At 39.6% G+C, this 21,858-nt stretch overlaps 1 protein-coding gene across 1 annotated transcript in view; it reads right to left on the reverse strand.

Moving 5' to 3' along the window:
- LOC137498899 (mite allergen Der p 3-like) overlaps nucleotides 1–10,303 on the reverse strand; it is an 88,683-nt gene extending 78,380 nt beyond the window's left edge. Inside the window, exons 1-2 of the mRNA XM_068226646.1 lie at nucleotides 10,170–10,303; nucleotides 5,045–5,118 (exon numbers count right to left, since the gene is read on the reverse strand). Coding sequence (XP_068082747.1) covers nucleotides 5,045–5,118; nucleotides 10,170–10,227 — 132 coding nt within the window. The 5' untranslated portion in view covers nucleotides 10,228–10,303. The remainder of the gene's footprint in view (nucleotides 1–5,044; nucleotides 5,119–10,169) is intronic.
- Nucleotides 10,304–21,858: the final 11,555 nt, after the last annotated feature.

Below are 21,858 nucleotides of genomic sequence, written 5' to 3' on the forward strand. Positions count from 1 at the left end.
AAGTCACTCTTCCTAACAAATTTTCTTTGAATATTGCTCAAATTATAAGTGAACCAACGCCTTTTGTGATGCTTGGTGAAGAGAGGTCTCCTCATTAAATATCCACGTGGCTTTCACTCTCATCGGTCTGCCACTGATCACCTGGTCAGATTGGAGAATTCAATTGAAGTGGTGTTTCTTAGCAACAAGCATTTAGTCGCCATGATCGTTAATCTTACGAGTCTACCTTGCGGCACAGGATTATTTCCATCCTGTACGTTGGCGATTCCAGGGGAATTTGAACATTTTATTCAGAAATCCATGTCCCTTGGCTTATTTGGAATACGAGTAGTGGGGGTGGAGGCATGTTCTTAATTTTATATTCAAGAAAATGTACTATCTCAGGAATCTCTGTTGATTGTTAGAACGTCAACGCCGTAGTTTACGCTGGTGGCCCCATATCCGTGATCCGAAGGCTTCTTGAAATGTACTTAACATGGGTTCCTCAGCAAAATATCGTAGAGGTGCTGACCGTGTGGTGTTGCTACGAATTTACACGGCTTTGATCCTTTCCCGTCTAGACTCTAGTAGTTTGGCGTATGATTATGCAACAAAACCTATGCTGAACTCTTCAACAGGATACACTTTAGGGGAGTAATGCTGATAACCGGAGATTTCTAGACTAGGAATTTTCCCAGCCTACCCGCTGAATCGTGACTTCCACCTTTCGTAGCAAGGCGGCAGCAAATGCACCTCACGTACGCTGCCAGAAATTTTAAATGTTACAACATCCAAGCTATCAATGCCTCTTTGATGTCCATTACAACGAACGGTTTTAATATAGGAGAGAATGGAGGTTGCTCTTTCGTGTCCGATGATATAGGCAACAAAATATCGCTATCTAGTGTCTGTAGTGTATATAATGAAGATAAGTAATTGTCTGGGATATTTTATTCGCACAGCGAGCTCATTTCTCGTTTCTGTTGTCTTCAGTAAATATGAAATATTAAGAAGCCCGTTACTGAAGGAATTTTCAGAACAGAATTCTAAAAGGATATCAGATTTACGCTGGAAAACAAGGAACAGGGAAGCAAAACTAAATTAAGGTATTCAGTTCGCACATATATTTCTTGGACTTTGGATAAAAGCGTTGATTAGAAATGCTAAGCTACATTAGCGTACAGTAGTATTTCCAGTCACCTCTCAGAAGACACACTTCTGCCTAATTCAGGTTTTGCTGTACAAAATAGAACAACTTGATAATCTCCCAAAACAGTGGATTATACTCACCGTACACAGTAAAGAAAATATCATCATCATCATCATCATCTGTTTACCCTCCAGGTTCGGTTTTTCCCTCGGACTGAGCGAGGGATCCCACCTCTACCGCCTCAAGGGCAGTGTCCTGGAGCTTCAGACTCTTGGTCGGGGGATACAACTGGGGAGTATGACCAGTACCTCGCCCAGGCGGCCTCACCTGCTATGCTGAACAGGGGCCTTGTGGAGGGATGGGAAGATTGGAAGGGATAGGCAAGGAAGAGGGAAGGAAGCGGCCGTGGCCTTAAGTTAGGTACCATCCCGGCATTCGCCTGGAGGAGAAGTGGGAAACCACGGAAAACCACTTCCAGGATGGCTGAGGTGGGAATCGAACCCACCTCTACTCAGTTGACCTCCCGAGGCTGAGTGGACCCCGTTCCAGCCCTCGTACCACTTTTCAAATTTCGTGGCAGAGCCGGGAATCGAACCCGGACCTCCGGGGGTGGCAGCTAATCACGCTAACCACTACACCACAGAGGCGGCACAAAGAAAATATTTTAAGTTTATTTTAAGTTTTGATTCAATATGTTTGTGTATTATACCTCATGTATTCGATAGTTACGATCACCGTGTTATTACTTATAATAGTTTGAAAATGTTCGTATAAATGTAGATTTTAAATTTCTATTTCTTTTCTCAGCGCTGTACTAAGTTAATATTATTTTCATTTTGATGTCCTCCGCTTCATATATGTATGACAAATGCTGTCAAGCATATTCATTTTTTGCTTATAATCCTGATACAGAATGGAGAAGACAATACTGCTGCCTACTCAGTATATAAAGTTGGGCGGGGGTGAATAACTTGTCTCACCTGGGTGCCAAAGGATTCTGGATAGATGAGCCCATCAGGTAGGACGCATACGTAACCCATCTGGTTGGGGGCAGCAACGCAATCGGCAAAAGCTTCGGGTGAAAGAGGAGAAATATATTCTCAAGGAACGGAATCATTCCCAACGGACGGAGACTGGACAGCTCTAAGCAGAACTTGCTGCGACGCAGAAAGCAATGGAAGACCATTGCGTAAGAGCATCCCTAGAAACACTGAGCCAGTGGCCACAGGGCTCAGTCCAGGACAGACCTTTAAAGGTGAGAAGATGGTAAGTATCATCCGACAAGCTTTGAACATAGTATGCTCCTGGTAAGTCAGGTACTGGAATGTTTTATAACATGGTTCGAGAAGTTGGTAATTTTTAATACCAGCGTGATGTGGTAGAGGGAAATGTGAGGTGAATGACTGGAAGGTTTACTACGCCGGAAATACTAATAGAAATCATGGCAACGGCGTGGGATTTATTTTCCACAAAGGAATGCACCCATCCGTTTCCTGCTGCATGACACACTCACACAGTCATTATGATAAGATGTGCACAAAACACTTCATTCAAAAACATTTAACCTTTTTAGGCTTTTACAATCGTGACAAGCGTTTTGCACCAGTATAGCAGTAGGCTCATCAGTTGACTGCAACGCACTACCCAGACACTTGTGGCTAGTGCGCCGTTGAACCACCACTGTATGCCTGCTATGCAGGACAATGTAGCGACTGTGCAATAGGAGAAATATGTATAAATGTCTGCCTTTGGCTTTTAAATCACAAATATTAAGTTCCAGTACGCCCCCCCCCCCCCCGCCCCGGTGTGTACTTACGGCGGTCATCTAACCGTGGTACACATCCTTATGGATTGCGTAGACCTGACCGATCTGCATCGTAGTCTAAAACTCCCGAGTACCATTTCCCTCATCACCGGGCGAGTTGGCCGTGCGCGTAGAGGCGCGCGGCTGTGAGCTTGCATCCGGGAGATAGTAGGTTCGAATCCCACTATCGGCAGCCCTGAAGATGGTTTTTCGTAGTCTCCCCATTTTCACACCAGGCGAATGCTGGGGCTGTACCTTAATTAAGGCCACGGCCGCTTCCTTCCAACTTCTAGGCCTTTCCTATCCCATCGTCGCCATAAGACCTATCTGTGTCGGTGCGACGTAAAGCCCCTAGCAAAAATAAAATTAAAAAAAAATCCCTCATCCTGCCAGATGACGAGCAGTCAGCAGACATCATCATCCGTTTTATGAGGGATAGTACTCTTTCTTATCGTGTACAAAAGTGTATTAAGTATTAGTGTATTTTTGTTAACTACGCTTTAATCCCATTGACTCTATTTTAGTTCGTGTTTGTGTATTTTAATGTGTTAATAATAATAATAATAATAATAATAATAATGTTATTTGTTTTACGTCCCACTAACTACTCTTTAAGGTCTTCGGAGACGCCGAGGTGCCGGAATTTAGTCCCGCAGGAGTTCTTTTACGTGCCAGTAAATCTACCGACACGGGGCTGTCGTATTTGAGCACCTTCAAATACCACCGGACTGAGCCAGGATCGAACCTGCCAAGTTGGGGTTAGAAGGCCAGCGCCTAAACCGTCTGATCCACTCAGCCCCAAATTTTAATGTGTTATTTTAATTTCTAACTTGAATGATATATATATAATATATGTGTGTGTATTTTAAGGCAATACTTAATTCCATTGTATTCTATATTTTCTATAATTTCATCAGAAAATAAGGCACTGCGAATTAGATCCACTGATTAATTTATAATAATTTTTCATCATAATTTGTTTTAAATTCTAGTCAGTTGTGGATATATTATAAAAGGTTAATTGTCACGTACTTTCATTCTGTCTCGTACCCTTAGGGGCCGATGAACTAGCTAATAAGTCCCTTTAAACAACAATCATCATCATCATCATCATCATCATTAAGGTGCAGAAGGGAGTCATAGTATAATTTCTTCGATTGCAAATATTAAAAGTATTTAAACTCTTTAGGCTTTCTCAATCTTGAAATTTCCAATCAACACACTGGTGAAAAACGCTGGTAATTTCACGATTGAGAAGGGATAAAGAGCTTGAATGTTCTCAACATTTCCAACCAATTAAATTATATCATATTTGTCATCTGGGAACTTAACCTTTGGAAATTTCACTCAAGTTTATGCACCCACTAGCGGCAAAAGTGATGAACTGGAGGACCCAACCAGTCAAAGAAGATTTAAGGAACACACATACAGTGATATCATGCTCATAATGAGTGGGCTCGATGCTGAAATGCTCCAGGATAAAGAATGCAACATACTATAGGTAATGCAGGTCTTGGTTTCAGAAGCCCAGTAGGTGATCGTGTGGTACAATTTTCCAGAGAGGTAAACCTATCCATCACACGTATTTAAGCACTTTGATGGCTGTATACCTGGAAACATCCAGTCAACTGTGCTGATAATGTGACTAGATTGATTTTTAATTTTTATTGACAGCTTGCTTTATGTCGCACCAAAAAAATAAGTTTTACGCCGACGATGGGATAGGAGCGGGAAGGCAGCGGCTGTGGCCTTAATTAAGGTATAGCCTGAGCATTTGTCTGATGTGAAAATGGAAAACTAGAGAAAACAGCGTGTTTCGAACCCACTATTTTTCGAATACAAGCTTATAGTTGTGCGACCCTAACCGCACGTCCAACTCGCTCGGTTGATTTTATAATTATCAATGAACGCTTCCTAATATATAACAATGATAATTAAGTATCTGTGATGGATTTATCTTACGGAATGTATAATTAGCCGCAATATATCCCGGTGATGTCGTACCAATACACAGAGGTACAATTTTCATAATTAAAGAAAGTAGTACAACAATCTCTTCACAAAACACTCTTGTTATACTGTACAAGAAACAGTAATGCTTTTTGTCATACCATACTCGGGAATTCGGTGATCTCAGCATCCTCTCCTCCAAGAATGCGGTTATTCGTGTCATCAGTGGGTATAACTGTAAAATGATTGAAAAATACAATTAAGAATTTTGTCATGTGAACATTGAAACAAAATATTTCAGAGCAGAGTTTCATTCATGCTGCGAGTACTTTACAATTAAAACTGACGATTAAGATTGACGGTAACAAGCTATATTTACCGTATCATACTCATCATAAGATATTTTGCTTAGTTTGATTTCTGAGTCACTGACTTATTTAAGTAAGGAAACGAGGATGAAAGAACATAGTTTCCAACGCTAAAAAGTATTTATTTTAAAGGACATTTAAAGCGATAATGAAAGCAAAACCCTTGCTGAGGAATGCGGAGATCAGCGTAATTTCTTTTTATGTCCAGAAAACTCCACCCTCATCTATGTCCACGTCTGTTTCTACTTGAATGTGAGTATCGAGTTACAGCATGTGCTATTACTTCTAGACATGATATCCTCAAAATACAGTACTTCAAGCCGTAGTCACCTTGCATATTATACACTTCTACGGTGGTTGTCTGACGGTTCTCCAGGTTGAAGATCGGAGTTCTGATTACACGGATGGTCCATCAAGCTATTTTCAACAGACCTGGCAGGCCTACTTGCCACATTTCTGCGCCCTGGAGGACGGCCTTTACCAGAACGACGTCATCTTGATAGACGAATCTAACACCACACCAATGAAAGAAATGTATTTTTGATTTGAAGAGCGCAATATGTTTCTCTGTTATAACAAGCTATGCCTAAGGCCTTACTAACAAGCGCAGATTGTCAACTGACGGGATAACTGAGAGACTACAGGTAGATATAATCCCGTGCTGAGCAAATTCTCAAACACTCCTGGATTAGAAACTCCAATGTGGTAGTCATCGTTGTTGATTAAATGAGGCTTACGACTTTTAGAGAAACTCTCGAGGAACTAGGAATAGGCAACAAAACACGAACCCTTGTTCTTCAAATTCTGACTGATGGTACTCCAGTGTTGATGTGCGAGGGGATATCTCCAAAATCTTCGAAATCAAAACTGGGGTCAGACAAAATGGCGGAATTTCATTACTTGCGTCCTTGAAAATACCTGAGAATATCGCAAGTAGCTGTTCACTTGATTGTACAGTGTGGAGTCTACTTCGGCCGCGGAAGGGAAGCTCTGTCAGTAGATTGTCTGGCCTTTGCAGGCGACATGGCATCGATCATTGAGACTCAGGAAATTGTGACGATCCAGGTCAATAATCTCAGAAGACAGGTCAAAGCTGTGCTCAAAATGACACTGCAGACAACCAAGTACGTACTTTGCCAACATCAAAGAGATTAACAGAGATATGTCACTGGAATAAGATAGGCCTACCACGAAATTTGTGGGGAAGTTTAAGTACCACAGTGACTGGACTGAACCCAACTTATCAGAAAAAGCATCCTCTCTACACCTACAACAACCGAGCCCCGAGAAGCAGTCTGAAGCTAAAACACTACGCAACAGTCATTAAGCCCCCTAAGCCTGTATGCCAAGGGCAGTCTTTCGCTAAATAGAAAAGGCTTGATTGTGTAAAACAGAAAATTCTCCGAAAGGTTCCAAGTCTGGTACTGGAAGATACGGAATACCGCGTAAGTCATAATTCAGAACTCTACTTCTAGACAGAGAGGTTCGCAGGATGTCTCAGGAACAGGTGGGCATGTGGCAAATGTGTCTGCGAACAGACTGACAAACCGCCTGCTTACATTCTAGCGAAAACATGTTCGCTCCACTTGGCTGGTAGAGACTGAGTATGACATAAAGGAACTGGGGCTGACAGAATTAGAAATCAGACAGTATATGAGATAAATTCTGAAGATAATCCTTGGTCTTCAGCAACACCCTGTTAAGAATAAAGGTATCCTTTGGTTGGTGTAAAGAAAGAATCTACATTGGGAGAAGGTGCACAATAATGGAATGGAAAAAGCCGTAGTGTTAAACAAACTTGGTCTAAAGCAGGACCATTTAAAAGACAAAATAGGAAGAAGAAGTAGAAGTAGAAGAAGAAGAATAAGAAGAAGAAGAGACTAATGATTTTCTACGGTTGCACAATTTTAGCTCTATGTCTGATATGTAAAATTTAATGGTTTGTAATGATACAATATCCTGCGAGCTTGTTTATTTTCTACTTACATTAATAAATGCCTCTAAAAGCTTCCGCGGTGAATGTTGGTGCAAAGTATTTTGCATCGCCTGACGAGCTATAATATAAACGCGGAATACCTGCGAGTTCAGGGGTATGATCGGGTGGCTGTTATGAAGACTGATCTCATGAATAAAGTGGGGTAAAGCAGATTAAGTGAGCTTGCAAATCTCTATTTCAACTTGGATATTCAAGGGAATTTCAACAGATTGTGGCATATTCTATAATGATCTGTAAAATAGAGTCAATAAATCAAACAAGATAGGCTACTATTACTTGAAGACTTCATTGCCTTAGTTCGCAATTAGAAAATTGGGAATAACATCAAATTCGTGGAGAAACAACACGTAATATTAATAAAACTTAGAGAATTCTACGGTTTACAGTCAGTTAAGGATTAAGAAAACATTGTTCCTATATCATTTGTAACGGGAAATTCGGAAAATCAGTTTGATACAAGATTCTCCTCAGATGCCAACTGGAGAAAAACCATTATGTATTAGTTGTACTTATTCGTCTAAAGCCAGGATAGCTCAAAAGAATGAAACAAAGAATAGAAGGAATTGGAACCTGTTACAGGTTTAACCTATGGAAAGATCAAATATAAACTGGCTATAACAGAACAGACTCAATAATCTTACCTAGATGACACAAGTTAGTGAGAACGTGGAAGAAATTTGGTTTAATTTATGTTCAGTATTTACACAGTCTGCTTTTCAAAGTTTGGGATTTAAAAAGAAAAGGCAGAGAAAAATGGGTTTAAAATCTGATGTGAAGAAACGCAAAGAGCTCGTACAATGGAAATGCAAATCAATTGTCAATTGGTAAATTAGAAGATAAAATAGATTATCGCAATAAAGGAGCAATAGAAAGAAAGTAAGTGCGCATAAACCGCAGAGAAGGTATAGAAAAACTTTGTTTGACACCTGAAAACAGATATAACAAAACCACAACCACAGACATTAAAAATACTGAGGAACAGGATAATAATGTTAAAGAAGGAATATAAATTGAGACAATACCTCTAAAGGAATGGCTCATTTATTTCTAGAACCGTTGGACAGGTTCAAACATTGAGGCATTCATTCCACCAACATCTCTCAATAAGTCTTAGAAAACCATTATACTCGAAGAACTGGAGCTAATGCGCAGAAAGCATATACAGTAAATGTAAAAGCATCTGGGAAAGGCTCAATGTAGAACTATTCAAATACTCAAGTGATATCTTCAGACTTAAGTTTCTCAGATTTATAAAATTAAGTTTGGATTAGAAACAGACCACCAGAGAATTGGCAAATAGCAATAGATTTTCCTCTTCTTATGAAGGAAAATGTAAAAAGGTGTAAAATTTATACAGGGATAAGTATACTCAACTCATGATGTAAAATGTATACTAAAAATGTGTAAGAAAACTACTCAAGAATTATGAAAATATAATTGTAAAATAACAACTATAAAATAAGAACAAGGATTTTGAAAGTGACGCTTACGTGCTGGTGCCTACTGTACTTTATCATGAAAATTGTAAAAGAAAACCGCTGAGAATTTGAATTCTAAACTAACATAGCTTTTGTTGTTTAAAGAAAGCCTTTGACCTAGTTGGCAGAAACAGAATTCCCAATATCCTAGCAAATTGTAATGTCCCACACAACTAATACTACTACATTCACAGAGAGAACCTTATTTCAGTCAAACTAGAGTCCGACTTGTTGGCTGAATGGTCAGCGTACTGGCCTTTGGTTCAGAGGGTCCCGGGTTCAATTTCCGCCCGGGTCGGGGACTTTAACATTCATTGGTTACTTCCAAAGCCTCGGGGGCTGGTTGTTTGTGCTGTCCACAACATCCTTGCAACTCACACATCACACATAACACTATCCTCCACCACAATAACACCCAGGTACCTACACATGTTAGATGCCGCCCACCCACATTGGAGGGTCTGCCTTATAAGGGCTGCACTCGGCTAGAAATAGCCATACGAAATTATTAGTCAAACTAGAAAAGCATAAAACCGAATGGGAGCAGGTCAGCATAGGTGTGAGACAAGGTTATGGACTCTTTTCTTTGTTCTTTATAATCTATATGAACACCATAATACAGAAATAAAGACATGAAAGACATGGATAAATATCAGTAAACAGATATCTTACACATCCAGACGCACACTGTTCGCTAATGTTGCTGCACTGGTGACATCAGACGATGGAATTTAGTTATCAGTATTTAATGTTCTGAAAATGTCTTCAAAAATCAACGTCATTTTTCCTGAAAAGACCAAAACAATGGCCTTTATTTGGAAAGACCATATCCCCAGTAAGATCTGTTTAGATAATATAATTTTAGAAAGAGGCAGTGAATTCAATTATCTGGGATAGAGTTTACCTTACCAAGAGAAATGGATATATCTGAAAAAATAACCAACTGTACCAGACCTACAAGAATTATAATTCATAAAGTGATGCCATCTCTTGTCCAAAAGCATACTCACTCTCACCTCTGAAACACTTTAGCCAGACTAACTCTTTGCTATGGCAGTGAGGCATGGGCGATAAGAACTCAGGACATCTCTAGAATTACAGAATATGAAATGACGTTCATGAGCCGAATAACAGGCTATACAAAATGGGCTAATAAAAAAAGATTGAATTGAAAACGAATTGAATGTGAAACCAATAATATGTGATTACCAGTGGAAACGTCATTTCAAAGCATGTAATTTGGACGACTACCAAAGGAGACCCTACGCCACCAACCATGGGAAACAGATCTATAGGACGTCGGATGAAGCGATGGTGAAGAAATATAAGACCTTAACGGATCACGAACGGGAGATGATGGTGAAATTTGAAATCTGTTCCGAAAGATGGACAGTTGATGTCAGAAATGAATAACGTCTTGATCTTCATAGAATACTGAACTTACCAGTGTTTTCCACCATGCCCAGAAGGGCCACAAACAAGAATGAAGACACGGGAGTCATACTGGTGACAGTTCTGACCTTATGATGTACAGTTCACAGTTCCTCATCGTTTATAAAGTGTAGGCTCTGTATTATTGCTTCAACACGTGGGTCACGAGTTATCCATTCCAGGTTTTGTAGCAGAGGTAAATAATTAACTTCAGTTCTTCATGTCATCCTTTATTGCACACTTTAAAAATAATGGGGCATAACATAAGTAATATACAAATGTTTATGGCTACTAACTCCATGCGTGATCCCTTTGAAATGTTAACTTATGTGGTTTGAAATATTAGAATCGTGGCACTGTGGGTTTTTGTTTCCCTTTCCTCAAATAAATTATATTACTCCATAACAATTATATTTTCTTTCATATTCACCACAATAGTGCAGAATATGACAGATTTAGACAACGCTGAATGTATCGATTCCTCCAGCAGTTTGACACCATGTCCCTAGTGGCATCTGCTCTTGATAATGGTGATTCTTCTGAAGGTGGTGAGAGGAACATAGGAAGCTAATTCTCTACTAACTCATCGTAGAAATACCTTGTCATGTAAAGTAACACTGGTTATCGACAGCCTCATAATTTCTTTTAAACCTTGAAATATTAGGTTTTTCCAATATTCATAACTGGCGAAATTTAACTGTGGTTTCCTCCGGGAAATTTAATTTTTTATATTAAAACCCTTGGTTACGAAGAGCAAGCAACGATTAGTAACTCATACAAACTCACACATCAAAGCTTAATGAATAGATTTTATAGAATATGGCTGTAGAATAGGAACGTGTTAAGGCGAGTGAGTTGGCCGTGCGGTTAGGGTCGCGTAGCCGTGATCTTGTATATTGTGAGTTAAAATCACACCGTCGGCAGCCCTGAAAATGGTTTTTCGTGGTTTATTGTGTTCACACCAGCCAAATGCTTAGGCTGTAACATAATTAACACCGCTACCTTCTCAATCCTAGCTTCTTACCTTTCTTGGGCCGCCTAAATCCTCCTATGTGTTAGTGCGGCGTTAAACCACGAACAACAAAAAGATTGTCGGGACGTTTCGTGTGGCAACAGGCCTTTAATTGACGTCGATAGTAGAGTAAATCTAATATATCAATAAATATAAAAAAATAGAAAATGACAAGGCGTTAAACCGGGTTTAAATTTTGACTACTGCCGTGAAATTGTGACATCATTTTTTCAAATTCTTATATACTCCGCCAAGATCGAGATTATGGGGAATCTGTATGGTATTCTAAACACAGTCAACATCTCCATCTTTCAACATCCTTGGATCACATTATGTAAATTCTTTAGACATTAGATAACTTCCTAATTGTAAATATGATTTCTGGCTGTAAGCTTAAGTCCTGTAAGCTACTGGGTGAGAGATAGTACTTAATGTATTAGAAACAAGTTGAAGGAATTCTAACCAGTAATTCTTTTGTATGATTGCCTTTCTCCTTCCAAGATATCATGCGGAGTCAATTAGTAATTATGAAAAAGTGGAGATTGAAGGGATAAAATTGTAACGAATTATTTGGTCGTAAAAAATAGTTGCTGTGTCATCTGCCGTGTACTAGATTCTGGAAGGATGATCCTCGGCAGAATTACAGTGGCCATCAGTGATTTCTCATTCAAGAGCAAAGTGGCTTTTGAACACGTAAATCGCTCCTCAAAGATCGTATTTATTAATTTTATTTATTTATTTATTTATTTATTTATTTATTTATTTATTATTTAGCGTATGGCTAGAGATACAGCGTCTATTGTAGTAAGATCTACACTGTATACATATGTCTAATTTTTTTTTATAGTCTATAGCCTCTGGAGTCGGAAAAGCAAAGTCACTATCACTGCCATTGTATTTTCTAGTCCTGCATTCTTTAATGATGTGCTTTACTGTCTGTTGTGTAGCGCCACAGTCACATTCAGGCATTGGGAATTCTGTTCCTCTTGTAGTGGAAGGCTGCACACTTCCCGTCATTTGTTCGGATCCTGTTCAGTGCGGACCATAGTCTACGAGGGAGTTTGAAACCAGGTAGCGGCGTCTTCTTCACAGAAGGCATTCACGGGCAGATTAGTCGTTGAGTCTCTTCTGCCATTCAGCGGAAATTTGGTAGTCGCTGTTCTACAAGTTCATGACATCTCTAGTTGGTGGTTTTCTCGAACGCAGACGATTATTATTCGCATTACCGATGTCATTATGTGTCGAGACTTCTGGGTTATTCACTATTTTATTGAATTATCTTAGGAGAGCATCTTTACGTCTGAGATCTGGAGGACGGATATGACTTAACACTGGTAGCCTCTGGGTGGGAGTAGATTTGATTGTGCCAGTGATGAGAAGCATTGTAGTGTACAGCTGGGTATCTATTATGTTTGTGTGGGCACTATTTAGTCAAACAACAGCGCAGTATTCAGCAGTCGAGTACACGAACCCTAAAGCTGAACATCTCAGAGTTGCAGCTGTAGATCCGCAAGCTATTCCACACAGCTTATGGATTATATTGTTGCGAGTTCTTACTTTGGCAGAGACATTCAGATGATGCTGTTTATAAGACACGGTTCTATCCAGTGTGATTCCTAGATGTTTAGGGTACTTATTATGTCTCAATTTCTGGTTGTCCATGTGTTATATGACAAGGTTCTATCCAGTGTGACTCCTAGATGTTTAGGGTACTTATTATGTCTCAATTTCTGGTTGTCCATGTACACATTTAACTCCCCGTTAGCCATTTTATTGTTTAGGTGGAAGCATATTTTAAAGTAGTATGCCAGTGTCTTGAGGTATTTAGTCATGATCTCTTCCGTTTTCTCAACTGTTTTGTCCCTGATAGCAAGTGCACAGTCATCTGCGTATCCGAATTTCCTTGAAAGTGTCTTCGGCATGTCTAAACATCAAAGGAGCGAGGATTGACCCCTGTGGCAGACCGTTGTTCAGCGATCTTTGGCTGCTTACAGCTGTCCCATTGTACCCAAGAAATTGTCTTTGACTCAAAATGTTGTTCAGGAGTCGTGCAGTTATTCTATATGGGACCACTTTCAGGAACTTGTAGAGTAATCCAGGTTTCCAGACTGTATCATAGGCTGCTGTCAAGTCTATGAATGCCACTGAAATCTTGAGTTTTGTCAAAGGCCATAACTCTGCCGCAATATATTAAAGATGTTAATGAGAACCAGAAAATCACAAGGGTTTCTTTCAGCAAGTTAACTGCGACATACGATATCGCTACCTATCGTACAGGATACGTATACAACTCTAAAACATGACAAACAAGAAGATGACTCAAATTCCTAGCATTATACTGCAAATTCGTAGGTTATTTGTAAAATTCGAAGGTCAGTGTAGTCGTTAGAGGAAGGAAAATAATGATGTACTTCAAAGTAGATTCCAGTTCCAATTCAATAATTTTAAGAAACGATATGCCTTCACAAATGGTATCAGAAGCTGCACAATGGAAAATTTTATGGCTACGATATCTAATACTAGTGATTTTCCTATATTTCGGACAGATAACAATTGATGTTCTACGTTTAATCAGTTTATGTTAGTCGTTAAATGAAAGTAATGTAATGCAAAGTAATGTTTCTTTAAATCGTTTTCAAATCGATATTGTACAGTGTTGTTTCTTACGCAAAAGATTACACAGCAGCTATGCTGTTGGGTGCTATCGATATAGTGGTTATCTAAGAAATTGTCTCGTAGAGATAATGATGAGAGCTATGATGTGCTATTTTGCTGTTATTTTTATGCCGTTTCCTATGAATGGAATTCTTTGACACAATTGTACCTTGATCCTGGGTGAAATTGTTTCAGTAAAGAAGTAACAAGTACTTCTAATGTAAGGGAATTGAACACAAGATTTATCCAAAGCATAATTGAATGGATCTGCTATAAAGCACAGTACTTTCTTTTACCTGAATATTCCTTCAACAACCAAAAAACTCTAAACTCCTGGTTTACCGTATTTGCTCCTACTTACCTTGGTCAACAATTGTTTATTTTCCTACCCCGACGCTATTAGGTTCGTAAGGTCTAGGAAGCCTTTCACTTTCTCGCCCTTCATGTCCCTAGCCTTTCTTTGGCCGATACCTTCATTTTCGAAGCTTCTGACACTTTCCAGTATTTACCTCTCATTAGTGTTAGAGGATGGTTGCCTAGTTGTTGTTCCTCTTAAAATAATAATCATCACCACCAAAAACAATTCATTTCAGTTTTGTGCACTTACCGGAATATGGCGGTTCTTTTGTACATATGACAAATAAAGACAAACTCCCACAAATTTCAAAATAATAGTTGACATTTCATTTCTCGTAACGAATTCCTATTGTGTCTTATCTAGCTTGTTAATGAACACATTGAAAGGTGACTGCTTATCAACGTTGACTTTTCGAACAACGACGGAAGAAGTCCTGGGAGCAGAGTTCATTGTCTACAAATTCTTGAAATCCTCCTGTTCTATTAATAACATGTTATTTGTTGGAACATTGTCGCAACGACATTTTTCAAATCCATGTCTTTTTGTGGGTGTACTCAAGTTTATTTCCTATGGTTGCATGTACCGCATCGGCTTTCAAGTATGTATGATCTTTTGGCACGAATTTTATTTATTTCACTTGAGCGATTCGTTGAGGTTAAAACACACTTAATAAGACAGTGTTATTTTGCCATACCAATTTTCCGAAATACAGTAATAATATCAACATTTGCTCCTGGTTAAGTGGTCTCTACCCATTTTTAAAATTTCCGATGCTGTTCTTTGCCCCTTCTCTTTGCCTTTGACTCATTCCACATTAAAGAATAGTCCGGATTTTCAGATGAATTAAACTGCAATAAAATCTTTCAGTTTGGATTGTTCTGTAGTATTGCCACATCTTTATAACGGCAAGTTTCAAAATGATTCTTAAAAATTCAAATGCGAGGCCGTATTTTGTCGTAATGTTCACCTAAATCGTGACACAGTGGCTGTATGTTGTGATTTTCATTTGTCCTGGCACATTTCAATGTTTTTGCACATATCCTCGCAGAAATTAATTTTTCGCTTCCGAGAATCACTTTCCTTTTTTCCTCGACTTGTCACACATTGTGATTACACATTCACTACCCACAGATGAACAGATGAGTGTTAACAGTAGTTCACCGTATTCAAACTTTATTCCAATCAACATTGTTTTAAAATTAATTTGCATACTGTCGGCTTCTTCATTCATGCCACCTCATTCATTGCCGCAGGTAATTTAAAACATTTACTGGTAGGCTACGAAGAACAAAGGATGATGAAAAAGGACTCTATTTATTGTACCCAGAAAAAGAAACTACTCTTCTATTCGGGTGGCCAGATGTGCAAAAGTTTGTCTTGATAGTCATGTGACTGTTTCGGGGATGTATGTAGTATTCGGAATGGTTATGACCGAATATTTTAAGTTTGTGATTCTTATAGAATCTATCCTATCAACCTTCACGTGAATAAATGTCGAACTCCAGACTGCAAAACCCAGCTGTTCAACCTCAGAAATAAACTATCGGATATGAGATGTTATTCGTACATCGCTCGACCATATGTCAAATACGAAAACACACCCGCACTGATCGTCTTTGTGTAGTCTTGTATCATCGTCCTTCAGTAGAGTGTATTTTCCAGACACAATAGAGATCCAAAATCTCTCTTTTAATATGTGTGTTCCAAATTCGACGGATCCGTCCAAATGCAATCTTTTGCAACGTAAAAGAAAAAAGAAGGCAAATATATCTCCGTACAGGCCATGAAGGCCCTTGGAGGGGTGGAAGGTAAAGGTTTCCACTATCCGTGACCTCGGCACTTGGTGAAGTAGTGTGGTTAGCTCTATGCCCGGCCGCCTTTGCCCCCAGGAATTAACCTGGTACTCATTTTTGGTATAGGCTGAGTGAACCTCAGGGCCATGTGCACCTCCGGGAGTGGAAATCTCATTTCTTAAATTTTACGACTTCCTGACGGGGATTCGAACCCACGTCCTTCCGGGCGAACCTAGCACTTCTTTACAGCCTCGGTCAGGCTACGTAAAAAGCGTTTAATCTCTCTGAAACGTTATCAGGCATTAGACATGTTATCTTTAAAATCCGTCTGTGTTTTATGGTCAGTACTTGAAGACAGTTCCCATGAAAATGCAGACTCATTCTGAACACAGTGGAACCAACACATTCGAGCGCAATATTACAGTATTACAGAATGTCCGTGACCTCATTTGAACTGCTTTTCTGTATGTTATAAAATGGTATCAGTCCTGCTGTCAAAGTAGTCTGGAATGATGACAGTAAAAGAAAGGTTCCATCAGTAGAATTTTCAAGCCGTCTGGCTCCGATGGTCCGCTATTGATCTGTTGGTTGGTGACTGGTACTCCAGTACGTGCTCTTCCTTTATACTTCATGTGAATGAATATTCCCGACAGTCACATTTGTAATTAAGGACGCTATTCTTTGGCAGTTGCTCTAAAGGAAACTGCATGTTCTTGCCGACATACATCGTAAATGGTCATCAGATACAGTGGAAGCATCTCATAATCGGGAATCATTTCAATTGAGGAATTCGTTTGAATTATTTCCTTGCGTTCTCGTACTGATGGGAGAGAGCCAAATGTCATCAACCAGTGATTTAAAATTGATTTTCGTATGTTTTCTTTCTGTTTGGATGAGAAGTACGTTCTTCGTGAAATGCGTTGAGCATCACCAACCATACTGTTTCACGTTTCTATATTTCTTCTGGAACATATCACCAGTTTTTATGCAGAGTCAGTTTTCATCGACACAGTTGTTCACATGCTTATTTTAAGCACCATTTCACTGCTGGAGCAGCAGAGCATCCTTTATTCGTTCGTATCCTATCAACACGAGCCAATGGACGACGAGGGAAAGATAGCATTCCATTGTGGAGATGCCTTGAAGGACAATTTCTCATACAAATTTGCTTCATATTAGAAGTATTTGCGGACTAAACAAAACTTGCAGATCATGGCGATGTGGGAGAGGGATGAGAGAGAAAGAATATTAAACTAATTTGAGGGTGTAATCTCCAGCAGATCATCGTGGAGGTGTAACTGACAGTTAGAAATTATTTTAGATATGGTTGAAATATAGTATTCTCCCCGCAATATTTATAACATAATATTTACGTTTAATTGCTGCTTTTATTATCTGTAAATCATTGTAGAGGTGAAATGTATTCATTACGCTTGCCAGGGACCAATCCACCCACCCCTAGAAGTATATTTAAGCCTACTTGTATAATCTAATGTAATGGTGCATGCCCTATTATCCGTACCTCCTGCGCCTACTACCAGTGCCATTGTCTGAAATATAATAGATAATGACGCCAGAGATTTCGTTACTAACCACCGCAGAAGAAAAGTGCTGAAGAGGCCCGCAAAGTTTGAAACTGTCATGGCGTCGGACGGTAACCTTACCCTTTCCCTCCCCTAACGTGGAGTGCTTACATCCCCAGACAGCCCTTGCTTACAGCCGTAATCACCCACTAAACTTGCAGCCGTAATAGCTTTAGGGGAGGGCGATTCCCCTTTGATTTACAGGACTAATAATGGAGAATACAAAAAATACACGTTGATTAGAATAGTAGTGATGCTCAAACTACGTAATTACATTCACTATACTTACAACTCTATAAATAATTTACATTCCAGGTAATGACGTTAAAGATGTTTAATATACAGTACTGTGTCTTAACGAAGTGTAACGATAATCTGCGCTGCTTTCACAGAAATGAAGAGTAACCTGGGAATCATAATTGTAACCCATACACAGATTTTAGGGTTAGATGCCTCTCATATCGAGAAAGTTTATATGAACGTGTGTTCGGAAATGAATACTTTCCGAGATATCAGATCCTCTTGTGGACTACAAACCTCAGGTGTTGTGGCCTAGGAGGCATAATATACTGATGTACTTCAGTCATTAGCCTGCAGTAGGTGTTCAAACTGCCCACCTCCTGCAGTACTGTAGGCCTGTGCTCATCGTCGCACAAACACGTTCCAATATGCCTGGTGTTGTACGTATAGTTTGAAATTACCTTACATTTCTGTCGTACGGTGTTTCTTCATCCTCCACAGCAGTTGCATAGACTGTTGACTTTTCGTAACCCCACACAGAGAAGTCCAACGGGTTTAGATCAGATGATCGTGGAGGCCACGAAAGTTTCTTTCTGGTCCTAAGTTTATATAGACAGTTTTCCTTCTCTATATGTGAGGAATCCAACCCTGTAATAATGATGTGTCTTTGAAACAGCCGGTGTACATATAAGACAAATGTTCGGTACGATAACTCCCTCTGTTTTAGGGAAGTTCACTCATTTTTAGACCGTTTTTCCTTCCTCTAGTGTGAGATGTAACGAAAAAATGTTTAGCCAGGCTCAGACGGTTGAAGCGCTGGCCTTCTGACCCCAACTTGTCAGGTTTGATCCTGGCTCTGTCCAATGGTATTTGAAGGTGCTCAAATACGTGAGCCTCGCGTCGGTAGACTTACTGACACCTGAAAGAACTACTGCAGGACTAAATTCCGGCACCTCGGCGTCTTCAGAAATCGCAAAAGTAGTTGGTGGGACGTAAATATTATAACATTAAATTTTTTAAAGTATGTCTTTTGTTGATATCTGTTGTTTGCCAGGATTATATTTGAACCAGAAGCAGAAATCGCGTTGATTATAACTGCTGCAGATGTGGTGTAATCTCGGTAAAAATAAATTAGAAGCAAGTTCTCTCGCTTTTTAAATTAATAATTGGGTGCGTGTTTTTCACTTCAAAGAGATCGACGTTAAATTTGCCAGCGAAATTAAAAATAAGATTATTACATAAGAAGTGTGGTAAAGGTTGAACAGAGCTACCTTCAAATAAACCTGACCTTATTTCCACTCAGTCTCCTCCAATACGGATAATTATTTCGCGGTGTGATACGGTTAAGTTATATTTTTCCGCCTGAATACTTTGCAGTATTAAACACCCTTCAACTCTAGCCAAAGTGGACGCTAAGCAATTTTTTTTTTTTGCTAGGGGCTTTAGATCGCACCAGCACAGATAGGTTTATGGCGACGATGGGATAGGAAAGGACTAGGAGTTGGAAGGAAGCGACCCTGGCCTTAATTAAGGTACAGCCCCAACATTTGCCTGGCGTGAAAATGGGAAACCACGGAAAACCATTTTCAGGGCTGCCGATAGTGGGATTCGAACCTACTATCTCCCGGATGCAAGCTCACAGCTCGCGCCTCTACACGCACGGCCAACTCGCCCGGTGCTAAGCAATTTAAACAAATTTTAACTGCAACGCATGAACTACAACTAGCTCTTATTGCATAGTTAACACCTCATTTAATCATAGACCAAACTGTATGGACTTGGAGTGTTTCCTCTCACGTAGCTCCGTTGGAGAACTTCGACTCTCGACGAGAGACACTCTCGTGCTATCCAGAACGCTTTGAAATTTACTGAAGAATACGTGTGATCCAGATGAAAGAGCACATACTTTATGCATATCTATCGGTTCAACACAGTAAGAAATGTTTTGTCCACAGTAACCTATTAAGAACTTGCCTCTCGACAAACCAATCAAATGATTCAGACAAACGCTAATACCAAAGGAGTATTTAGTTGTTTCTTTTTAGTACTTTTTGAACGTAGGCTATATCATGGAGAAGGCCAGTCAGTCGTAGAATTTTTTGCAGCACATCAGCGTGATCTCACTGAGTGTGCACTTTTATTAAAATGTGTTTGTATAAAATTAATCTACAGCGGACGTGATCCTTATAGCCCAGTTTATTTGCGACCGGGCGAGTTGGCCGTGCGGTTAGGGGCGCGCAGCTGTGAGCTTGCATCCGGGGGATAGTGGGTTCGTACCCCACTGTCGGCAGCCCTGAAAATGATTTTCCGTGGTTTCCCAATTTCACACCAGGAAGGCTGTGCCTTAATTAACGCCACGGCCGCTTCCTTCCCACTCTCAGCTCTTTCTTATCCCAGTGTCGCCATAAGGCCTATCTGTGTCGATTCGACGTAAAGCAAATTCTACACAACAGTTTATTCGCGGTCTGCGTGACTACTGGCTAAGACAATAGTGTCAAACATTTCATGACTTTTGATTAAAGTTATTGCTGTTGAAACATCACGAATAGAATATAATGAGCTAGGCCAACGATGGCAGGATTGTTTTTACAAGTTGCTTCACGTCGCGCCTATACAGATAAGTTTTATGGCGACGACGGGACAGGAAAGGGCTAGGAGTGGAAATGAATCGACCGTGGTCTTAATTATGGTGTGGAAATGGGAAACGACGAAAAACCGTCTTCAGGGCTGCCAACAGTGGGTTCGAATCCACTATCTCCCGAATACTGGACACTGGCCGCATTTAAGCGACTGCAGCTACCGAGCTCGGTTTGTCTGTTAAATAATTCATCTTCCAGTGCAATAACATTTCCTGCCCCTCAAACCATTTCTACAGGAATCGTTTCAGTTCTCAAGAACGTAATCAGTTAATCAGACCGTGCAGGCAGATTTCCAAGTTGTACACTTGTTGTCATTGTTGCTGTTATTGGATAATTATGTTTTAACTTCAGTTTATTATCACTTGTTGTGTTAAGCTAATACAAAGCTTAACCTATAGTATTGAAATTCGTAGTGTTAAGAGCTGGAAATACTGAAGTTGTGAGTGAATTAGTATATGATGGTGCTGGATTTAAAATGTTAAACTAGTAGTATTTCTTTCAACATTTCCTTTCCAAGGATTTGTTTGTTGTACTATTGTTGTTGTTGTCGGTTACTAAAACAGATTTGGCAAATCCGTCCGTTCGTTCTACTGAACCGATTTTCTTCATTTTGTTTTTATTCTCTCCGGAATTACCTGCCGGTGAATCATGAGACCTGATAGTTCTCTAAGTTTAGACAAGTTTGAGTAATAATAAAATAAAGTCATTAAATGATCACTTCAATAATTGCAGACGGAGGCTTACCCTTAAACCGCAATACATTCTATACTTATCAAGTTGTTAAGCGACTAACACGTTCATTAATATTGTGATATACGTGATTTTCATCCTTAGTTATGTCAATGCATGCAGCCATGTTTGATTACTACCTGTGAAGCCAGAGAGTATACACTTCCTCTGATGATAAAAGAATACCATTTTCTGTTAGATAGTCTTTGATTCTATGACTTTCCCAGCTTCTAAATGTACTCAAAAGATGGCGGAACGTTCCTAAAAACTTACATGCTGCTAAGAGAAGACAATCCACGTACATACGTACGTACGTACGTATATATCGTTCTGTATGACCATTAACAAAGCGCAGGGATGTAAAATTAAACTTCATATAAAAAGCCTGGCTTTCGCAGATGATCTTGAAATCCTAGCACCATCCGTTGAAGCAGCTGAGCAACACATCGAGGAACTTTATCATCAGGCAGGCAAAATAGGTCTCAAAGTCTCAACTGAAAAATACAAAATATATGGCCAATATTAAGGACAGTCTATTTAAGATAAAAACAACACAGGGCGATTTTCAAACGGTTGAAGCTTTCAAATACGATGGATAGAACTTAAATAGTGGCAACACTGCTGCGGAGACACTACTCAACCGAATCTAATATTGTCGCTGATAGCACACGTTGGTTACATACCTACCTTACC

This window comes from Anabrus simplex, chromosome 3 (assembly GCF_040414725.1).
Source record: "Anabrus simplex isolate iqAnaSimp1 chromosome 3, ASM4041472v1, whole genome shotgun sequence".
Classification (NCBI taxonomy): Eukaryota; Metazoa; Arthropoda; class Insecta; order Orthoptera; family Tettigoniidae; genus Anabrus; species Anabrus simplex.